General features: G+C 57.9%; 1 protein-coding gene across 3 annotated transcripts in view; it reads right to left on the bottom strand.

The window, feature by feature from the left end:
* The window catches only part of TP73 (tumor protein p73), a 34767-nt gene that overhangs the window by 14149 nt on the left and 10319 nt on the right, over positions 1-10299 (bottom strand). For 2 of the 3 annotated variants that reach the window (XM_009889628.1, XM_009889629.1), the window contains exons 1-2: positions 8829-8867; positions 4986-5231 (exon numbers count right to left, since the gene is read on the bottom strand). In XM_009889628.1, the coding sequence (XP_009887930.1) occupies positions 4986-5231; positions 8829-8867 (285 nt within the window). Of the gene's footprint in view, positions 1-4985; positions 5232-8828; positions 8868-10299 lie in introns of those variants that run through there. The other variant, XM_009889627.1, reaches the window with a different exon arrangement.

Below are 10299 nucleotides of genomic sequence, written 5' to 3'. Positions count from 1 at the left end.
CCGCCGGCTTAGCTCGGAGGTTCGTCCGTCTCCCCCCAGCGCCGGGGGCTGCGTGCGAGCCCGGGCAGCTGCCCCACGCCGGGGGCTTCTTGAGCCCCCGCATCCTTTTGCAGCCAGGCCACGGGAGGCCAAAGACCCCATTAACGCTTCCGCGGGCTCCGGCGCACGTGACAGCGTTTTAGAGGGGAGGGAGCGCCGCTCCGCCGCAAACCCAACTTGAGAAAAATACTAATTATCTATCAGTTACCAGCTGGCCGGCGTGGCGAGGGGCTGCCGGTGAGAAAACAGCCGAGATCGGCTCGCGGCTCTAGCGTGTACGGGCAGCGCCGGGGAACCGAGAGTCCTGATAGCTTCCAACAAACAGGCAGGCTGCCGGCGTGCCCCGTCTTGCAGCGCCGCAGCTCCCCGTCCTCCTCCCCGCCCCGCCAAAGCAGCCTGCCAGAGGGGGGCTTCGAACCTGCAGGGAAAACCTTATTTTCAGCATCTGGCCATTGCTCTCCCCTGATAAGAAGGCCATTAAAAATGAAAAGGGAGGTGGTGGCAGCCCGGAGGGCGTCCCGCGGCGCAGAGCAGCGCGGCCGCTTGGGTTGGGTGTTTGTGGCATCGTGTGGTGCTCAGAGCCCAGGCCGGCAGTCGGGACACCCAACGGCACCCACCCGCTGCCCAGCATCCCTCTGCAGGGACAGACGCGGGGCTGGGAACACGAGTCCCAAACCCCTGCCCCACGTCTTCGTCCCTTCTCTGTTCACCCATTTCCCAAATTTAGAAATGTGGCACTTGAAGGCTAGAGAGAACAGAGGATGATCCTCTGGTTTGACTCCCTTCACCGCTGGCCCAAGCCCCCCTGCCTGCTCGTTCTGCGTGGAGCCAACGGTGTCTGCTTGAAGTACAGCTTATCTTCCGCCAGATATGCAGACTCTTCATTTGAATACTTCAGGAGTTGGAGAATCCACCGCATTCCTTGGTAAATTGTTCCTATGGTTAATTATCCTCACTGTTAAAAAATTTCCACCTTGTTTCTAGTCTGAATTTGCCTGGCTTCAGCTTCCAAGCGCTGGATCTCATTATGCCTTTTTCTATTAGATTAAAGAGCTGTCTGCTATCAGAACCCATCTCCTTTGCAGGCTGCGATCGAGCCACCCTTACTCTTCTCGTGGAGACCTTTCATGCAGAAGGTTTCTCTGGTATCGCCCCACAAGGCATCTGTTCCAAATCTTTCATCTTCTTTGGATCTCCCTCCCAAACCTCCGCTGTTTCGTCAACAGAGGGTTTGAAGCGTGGACAGGAGAGCTGCGTGTGTGCGGGAGGGCGGTGGGCTCGGCGGCACCTTGCCCCCCCGCCCGGGTGATGCTCGCCTGCCCAGCCCCTGCGGAGCACGCCGTCCCCCCAGCAGACAGCTCGCCGCCACACGGTCTTTGGCCAGGAGCCCTGGGCTCCTGAGAAGCCTCCTTTCCTGAGCGTGGTAGAATGGGTAACACCACGTCTCCCAGAGGAATAGCCAGAGGGATTCAGCCAAAACCCTTCAAAACCAGGAGCCTATTGGGCTACACACTTCCACCAACCCCAGCTTCTGACTGTATCAAAACAACTATGCCGAATGGTTTGGGAAGACGACTCGCATCGAACTATTTGGTTTGGCATTGCCCGTGCGCCAGCTGTCAGCTCCTCCTTGGCCGGGTTCTCCGCGATCCAGCCCCAGATTGCAGGAGGCCTCCGGAGCGGCGGCTCTGGCAGAGCGTTCCTGCGGGATGGGGGGTTCCCGCTGCTCCGAAACGCTGCCTGGCAAGGTGCTCTGCCGAATTCGTGCGCAACGCCTCCAACGGCCCTGGACTAAATTATTTGGTGCAGTTAATCTTAAAGTATCCCAAAGCCACGAGGTTCTCCTAGCTACAGATGAAATAGGCAGTGCAAACCACTGGTTTACTGTTGTTCCTTTCAAAGTGCTGAATCAAACCGTGCGCCCGGCGATGGTTACCTCGCTCCCCTTGGCTGGAGCATCACCGAGCTGTCAGATGTCCCTGTCCCCAGCCCCGCTGGCCGTACGTTCAGCGTTCCTTCCCAAGGGCCTGCATTTCCCAACAGCTTTCTTCATCTTACTTGTACACTGCTACATACTCATTCTCAGTTTATGTAGAGAATCACACTGCGCACAGACATCATCATTTGTGCATTGACTGACTGGCAATATACAACATATGTTTTTTTTTGCTGAACTCCTTTCCATGTTTAACCAGGACAGACTTTGGAGTGCGGCAGAGGCAATGAGGAGCTCAAGGCGAGCGGGAGAAAGGCAGCAGCCCCATCTTCCAGCACAAGAAATGCAGCGGTGTGGCTGCGACGGCCATCAGCCGGGAGGAGATGGAGTAATTCTGGCTGTCACCGCAGCAGGACAGCTCTTGGTGTGGCAACCCCGGCGAGCTGGACAGTCTGCACCCACCTCGGCGCTCACTGTTCCGAACGAGACATCCCCCACACTCTCCACGGTGCAAGACGCTGCCGACCCACTTCTGCTCTCCATGAGGCTCAGCGTCAAGCGCAGTGACGTCTGGGCTGGTGGGCGCCAGTCCCGCGGCCACCCTGCCTTCGGGGCACGCAGCAGCGCGGTTCAGGTGGCCGCACATCTCACCCACTGCTCTGCCAAGTATCAAAGCCGGTTCAGGCGTTTAACTCCTCCGCCCCGCACCACCTCCCAGGAGGGTCCCCCCCTGCAGCCGTGCGCTCCGCAGCCTCAGCTCCCACCCCAGGAGCATCCTCTGCAGGTGCTTACAGTGCCCGCGGCATGTTTGCCGGGCATCTCTCGAGCCCAACCGCTCCCCGAGGCCGGGAGGGCTCTCACAGCATCCTCTGGCACTGGCTGCTCTGATGGACAAAGGAGACCTTAAGACAAAGGCTTGAGGAAAGAAAGCAATCCCGGCCGGATTAGCACAGCTCCCAGTAGGACACGACAGCTACAGGAGCACGGTCAGCACGGGGTGATGCTGAGAGAGTCCGGGCTCAGTTTAGGGTTTGGGGTGGCCCCAGTGTGGGAAAGGGGCTGTCACGGCTCCCTCACCATGTGGGACTGCCTCGGGGAGCCTCTTGCTGCTCCCTCCGCTCTTCTGGGGCTAACCGGTCAAAAACACCTTAGTGGCTTTTCGGATTTACTCCCTGCAGCTGCAGCATGCACCAACTGGGACAAGGGAAGGCTGTTTCCTTACTGCTAATTACAGCGAGCACAGAGACTACCCACAGTCGGTGCCCTCTCCGTCTTTTGAGGTGCCGGAATACGCCCCGGACAGCTGGGAAAAGACACTCTGCACCGCTGCGAGTTCGGTTTCCATTCGGATGCTTTTGTGGCAGGGGAATGTCTCCTTCCCCCTGCAGATCCTGTGCAGCTTTACTTTTAACCGATGCGAGTTATCCCCCGGCAGGGATGGGGTTGGGCTGGAGTGCCGCCCTGCCCTGTGCACCTTCCGTTTATTGAAAGCCCAGTGAAACGCATCCTTTAGCGACATCTTGCAAGGGAAGACAGAGAAAAAGGGTGAAGACTTAACCGCTCCCACCAGGGCAAGTTGTATTTAACCGCGGTGCTGGTCCCGAGCCCCCGCTCAGCGCCGCTCAGCAGTGAAGCTGTGAAGCTCCGGTGACGGGACACAGGGAAGCTGCTGCGCGGCCCCAGCCATGAATTTGGCTGCATCCAAACACCAGCTCACCGCCGGCTCGCTGCTGGTTTCCCCTCTCCACCCCCCCGTTGGCTTTCGCAGGGGACAGAGCCGGTGCGGCGGCAGGTGGCCTAGCCCGTTCCCTCCTGCCCGCTCTCACCACCGCGCACCGGGAGCAGCACCACCGGCCACGGCCACGGCTCTGTCTGCACAAAAGCATCCGAGGACGCTTTCTGTCTACCGCCGGAAGGACTGTCTTGGCAATTAAACACATCAGCTTCCAAAAATAAAAGTCATTATCACACCTCGGGCTGATATATCACTCCCGGGCTGCTCTGCCTCTGTCGTGCTGATGTCAAACCGCCGCCCCGGAGGAAACCCCGTTGCTCCCCCGTTGTGTCAGTTCTCTCGTCCCACCCTTTCTGCTCCGCTAACGTTTCCCAGAGGAGAAAACCCACCTGCCTCGAGCTGACTCTCCCGGGTGCTCCGGGAGGCGTCTGCCACAGAAATGCCTCTGACACTGGCCACAAGTGCTGTTTTTTCTTAAAAACAGGGAAAGTGCTACACTGAGCCGGGAGCCAGGATGTGAATTTAGGACATTTTGCCCCTTAGAGCAAAGCGGCCATCACACGGTTCCAGGGTCCCTGATCTGCAGAGGACTCCTCTGCCGGGCTGCAGACGTGTGGCTGGACCGGCAGCGCATCCCCCCTGCATCTCCGCGCCCGAGGACCAGGCTGCTGCGCCCGCATCCCCCGCGGCACGACGCCCCGCAGCCACCCCTCTGCGATTAAAAGCCTACTCTGTTATTTTGCCGTGACTTCTAGGTATTGTTACTCTTCTGATACAACACGAAAAAGGATTGTAAATGACAAGCAAGAATTTACAGCAAAGCCGAGAACGGCCCCAGCAGATGCGAGCAAGGGTCCATCTCGCCCGCTGCCTCGCCTCTGACAGCGGTCGCTGGGGAACGTGCAGGGAAGCACCACGGGAACAAGGCAGGTTCTTCCCCAAGACATTTCTCCAGCTTTGTGATTTTCAGGGACATTCACCCGCAGTTTAGGGAATTGCTGTGAGAGAAGTTACATTCAAACTGCTGTGCTTGACAGCCCTTTTGGAGAAAATCCCTGAAAAGCCAGCACTGATGTCCCCTGCACGTTGTGTTTTCCGGGGTCACCTGTGCAGGCGAAGTCCCCATCGGCTGGTGGCTGGGTCCCGCAGCCCCCGCGCCAGCGTGCCCTCTGCGTCCCGCTGCAAAGCACCACCGCGGTGTTGGGGTGCGTGCCGAAAACACCGCCCGCGGCGGCAAGCATCGCTCTAGCGAAGGCAAGAAGACATGCGACTTACTGTCCAGGTGGCCGATTTGGCGGTGCTGGATTGCTGGAAGGTCACCTCAAAGTGGTGGGGACCGGGGTAGTCGGTGTTGGAGGGGATGACGGGAGCCGGGGACATGGCGTCGAAGGTAGAGCTGGGCTGCGAGTAGGGCGAATGCGTTGGGACATTGGAGGTGTGCTCGGAGCTGTAGGGGCTGGTGGAGGCTGCTCTGCTGCCGATGCTCTGATCCATGCTGTTGTTCAGCAAATTGAACTGGGACTGGAGGAAGGGAAAAGGGGAGGAGGGAAAAAAGAAAACACCAGCCAGTTTAGAGACATGGAAACCTCAGCCACACTTCTCCAGGGCTCCAGGTGTCCTGTTACAGCCTCCTTAAAGGGCCCGCATGCGGGAAAGCCAGCCAAAAGAGCGGCTCTGGGTCGCTGGGGTTTTGGAACAGGTCACCACTTGTGCAAGGGATAAACCCCAAACACCTCAGTCATCCCCTTCTTCCAGCCCCATCCTCACCGGAGGCAGCGCGGTGCCGACATCCCCGGGTTTCCCGCGCACCGGGCTATGCGAAGCCGCTCTTGCGCCGGCGGGGGACCGTCAGGGATTTTTGGGGGTTTGCTCAGGTGTGGGAGACGTGCCGCTGCGGGGCCTGGGGGAGGGGGGGACGGGACACGGCCCCGTCCTGCGCACAGGGCTCTGCTCCACAATGGCCTTTCCAGCGGGCAGAGCATCGCGGTTTGGGGAAGCCGCCCGGTACTCGGCGCCGGTGCCAGGCGACCGCCAGCGCTCCGACGAAGGCATCGCTCCCAGCGCGGCCGCACCGCTGAGCGTCCAACCTGCTGCCTCGGTCACTTGTCATGGATGTACACAGGCACACCACTTCTGGAAGTGTTTCTCATAGAGGAGCCCGCTCTGAATGGTGGTTTGCGTAATTCACTGCCTCGCTGGGATGTTTGCTTTCAGTGGCTTTCACTGATGCAGGGCTAATTTGGGGAAAACCTCAAACCTACAAAGCGCGTAGCTGTGATGCAGCAACTGCAGCAAGGTCACAGAGCAAACCTACCTATTTATGCAGGTGCTGGCTCTTATTCCAGACTTTTGGGAACAAATCCCGACTTTTTACAATATTTTTTTTTTTCTTATTTCTCTTCTGAACAATTACTGTCAGATACTTCCAGTAAAAGCCGGCAGCTCTTTTCTCTGCAGGCGCAGCCTAAGCAAGGCTACTTTCTCAAAAGCCGCATGGCTAAAGCAGCCTTAATCTTTCAGCTGAAAATCAGCCCCAAAAAATCACTGTTTTCTACTGTAGAGAAATAAACTTCAATAAAAAAAAACCCAAAACATCCCAAACGTAGCTGTTTCTCAAAGCACATGGGATGTTTTCTTTCCCCAGAAATCGGCAATTCCCGAATTGCTCGAGGGTTGCCCTCCCGGCATTCCCCAGCCAGCAGCACGCTGGCCCTCCCATTGCCGCTTGTCACCCCTCCTGCCCGCAGCACCCTGCCTCGGCGGAGGAACGGGGCCGCCCGCCTGCGCTCCCCCCTTCACCCAGCTCCAGCCCCCGCACCCCGGCGGGGACTGTCCCTCCCGCCACCAGCACCAGCTGGGGCAGCTCTGGGAAACTGGGAGCTACTGGGAGGCAGCCATGGGGACGGCCAGCCATCCGCCTTCCCCTCGGCAGCGCTGCAAGGCTCACGGCTTAGGAATCAGGAGACGTGTTTTAACTTGGGATCCCAACCTCACCCAAACGTCTACGATGTATAATGGTTCAAAGGCAATCAGCCTTCTCCAGGGAAGTTCTCCTGTTGCCTGCATCTCTCGCAAGGTCGTTGGAGCCTGTGACTAACTGGAGGAATGCTGAACAAGATCTGGCTTGCTTTTACGCATACAGCCGTTTTCTCCCCTAAAATATGTGCGGAAACCCCTCTATTCCTTCCCGCCGCTCCATAAATAGCCCTGCCCAAAGACAAGCCGCCCCATCCAAGCTTTCCACCATCCCGGGCTTCACCTGGAGAAAAAGTTACAAGAAACTTCATCAAAACGGGCATTACAATTGCGGGGTGGGAAGCGCCTGCCACCCAGCTGGGAACCTGCCCGGGTGCCGCTGGGGACAGCGGGGCCGGGGCAGGAGCAAAGGGAAAAAGGGATTGTGGCTTGTCGGGGCTGATCCACAGCCCAAACGACCCGGGAGCATCACGGCTGTGCTGTTCTCTTCTCCCGGGACACGGGAAGGGCCCCGGGGAAGAGGCTGCGCGCGCGCCCCAGGCTCAGCCACCCGCCTCTTTTAGCAATGAATGGGGAGGAAATGCTCTGCGCTTGACGGGCAAACAGATTTCAGCGCTACCCTTGCCCACGTACGTGCGTGCTCGGGAAAAGCAGGCTCTGTACGCCTGGCCTGCCCGGCAGAGCCCGTGGTTGCTCATCTCCTGATGAAATGGGGAATAACCGGGAAGTCTTTTGCCTCCCGACAATATCTGCTGCTCAGGAGCCCCGAGCCGCAGGGTGGGCTAGGGGTCCGGTGGCCTTTGGAAGTAGCCAGAAAAAAACTCCCCAAAAGCCACCCCCGCACGGCTGTGTGAGTTCGCGGCGCTCAGCGCCACCCCCGTGAGCAGCTGCAGCGGTGGCTGTGAAGCTTAACGGGGAGATAAATCCGGACCCACCCGCTGAGAAGAGCATCCCGACCCCGGCACGGGAGAGAGCCTTCTCTCGGGGAAACCGGTGACGTCTTCGCACAGGAAGGAGACACGAGAGAGACCCAGAGCATCAGCTCTGCGAGCCGGGCTGGCCGCCCCGAGCCGGGACAAAGCCACAGGCGGTGCCCCGCGTGCCGGGGTTTGGGAAGCGGGCTGGCTGAGACAGCCAAAGTCAGGTGCAGGCGGAAAAATGACAGCTTGGTTTGAAAAATTGACTAAATTTTGGAAACATTCCCTTAAAAGACAAACCGAATGCATGAGTGTTTGTGTGTGTGTGTGTGTGTGTGTCAACAAACCCAAGGCAGCCCTTGTGTTTGTAAATCTGTAAATATATACATATACACACAGATGTTTATCCCCACACGTATATAAATATTCACATGACTGCAGCAATGACCTCCCAAGTAACAGCACTACAGAACAAAACGAACCCGGTACGTATGTGCTTTGTACCAACACACACAAGAGAAAAAAGAGGAGTGAAGCAGTTTCTGGTGGGGAAGTGCAGCACCGCACCTTTCTGTCTCCAGCAGCATCTATGCCCGTATCTCCCTTTCCTGAATGCCAGAGAGTAGACACAAAATCCTTTCGACTAAGAAAGCAACCGCAGCGCTTCAGGATGGGGATGAAAATGCAAAACCGCAAGCGCAGGTACCGTTTCATCTGCTCTACCCTCCCGGAGATGTCAAGCCCAGGAAGGGAATCCTGCCCCGGGCTGCGGGTGCACGCCGTGAGCTCGGCCGGGGAGGTCCCTGGTGGAAGACAAAGTGGTGCTGGTGGTGCTGGGCACCACCGGGCGTTCCTGGGATGGATGCTGCAGCGAACACCCATCCCGTCCGCACGTACGCGGGTGAGGGGGCCCGGGCCCTTTGCACCAAAGGTTTAAATCGCACCTTGGGCTGTGCGAGCGCCGGATCAGGCAAAGCCAGAGCGGAACGCCGACCGAGGCGCCCAGGCTGCAGCATCCCACGCTGACACAGGTGCCGCCGCAGCTCCTGCGTGCAGCCGCGGGACGGAGGACGGCTCATGCCATAGCGAGCCCCTGGCGGGTCCCCGGCACGGAGGCTCAGCAGGCAGAGCCAGAGCCCGTCACCCAAATCCTGCCTCGGTGGCGGAGGGTGAGTCCAAATAACAAGGATCAAGGTAGAACCCGTAAATAACAAGTAGCACCTACCGTGGTATAATGCTGCATCGGGTCGCTAATGTACAGCATTTTAGTCGTCTCGGGATTCACAGAGCGCTGGGAAGCGTCCTGCCGCGGGAGTCATGGGGTCGGGGCAGGGACGGCCGGGGCAGGAGGGCAGGCGGGACGGGGCAGCGCGGGAGCAGGGCCGGGGCGAGCAGCGGCAGGGATGCTGCGCTGGCCACCCGTGTGCCGCCGTGTGTTGGCTTTTTTGCTTTTTTCATCTCCCTTAGTTCTGTCAACGAGCTGCATCCAACAACAAAACGGGGCCCACCCCTTTCGGTCCCTCATGACTATTCATTAACGCACAGGGCAGGCCCCAGCTTGCCCAGTGATGGACTGGGCGATACCAACCATTCCCACCACAGGGAGAGCGGGGGTCCAGCTCCATCATCAAACCCGGCCGGATTTCACTCCAGAAAGCTGCTTGCAGCCACGCTGGGCTGGAAACCCATTCGGCCGGCAGCCTTTGCCAGCAGACCGAGGCGGCCGCTCCCGCAGCGACCAGATGATGCAGCGCCTCTGAGATAGCTCCATATCTCAGAGATACGGAGTTATCCCTAGATAGATAGATAGATATGGATAGGTGGGGACAGGTGCTTGTCTAGATGGATAGATATGGATAGATGGATACCTAGATGGATAGACATGGATAGATGGGGACGGATGGGTATCTAGATGGATAGATATGGATAGACCTGGATAGATGGGGATAGATGGATCTCTAGAGGGATAGACAAGGATAGATGGGTATAGATGGATACCTAGGTGGATAGATGTGGATAGAGGGATATCTAGAGGGATAGATATGGATAGATGGGGATAGATTGGAACAGATGGATATCTAGACGGATAGATACGGATAGATATGGATAAATGGGGATAGGTGGCTAAACCAACACCTAGATAGACAGATATGGATAGATATCTAGATGGATAGAGATGGATAGACAGATAGATAGACATCTGGAGCGACTGGACAGATGTCCTTCTGACTGGAGGCAGGTGGGGGAATGGTGTTTCCTTAGCCAGACCCCACCGTGGAAGGCTGCATGCTGAAGCAGATAAGCAGTTCAAAGAGTGGCACGGCGTATTCTGAAGGGTGGAACCAGCCTGCACCACCCACCTCCCAGCACCGCTGTGCACGCAGGGACCCACGCATAAGTAAGTCAGCAGCAGTGTTGAATGTAAAGCCTAAAGCATGGCACAAACTACCAACCCTGGAGTTGTTGTCCTAAGGAAAAAGGGTGGCTGAGGGGTTGTTCACATCTTTAATTACAACTCCTCCTCTCACAAGACCCTGAAACAGGTTTTTAGGAGCAATGCAGTGCCCATGCAACACCGAGAGGGAGCATCACACCCGTCTGGAGGGCAGGTCACAGGGCGTTTGGGTGCCCAGCTCGCACCACCGATCATCAGCACCGGCGCTGGGCGCCGCAGCACCCGCTGCTCCCCGCACGTC

Source organism: Charadrius vociferus, unplaced genomic scaffold, assembly GCF_000708025.1.
Source record: "Charadrius vociferus isolate BGI_N301 unplaced genomic scaffold, ASM70802v2 scaffold477, whole genome shotgun sequence".
Classification (NCBI taxonomy): domain Eukaryota; kingdom Metazoa; phylum Chordata; class Aves; order Charadriiformes; family Charadriidae; genus Charadrius; species Charadrius vociferus.
This window is presented reverse-complemented; position numbering and strand designations above follow the sequence as displayed.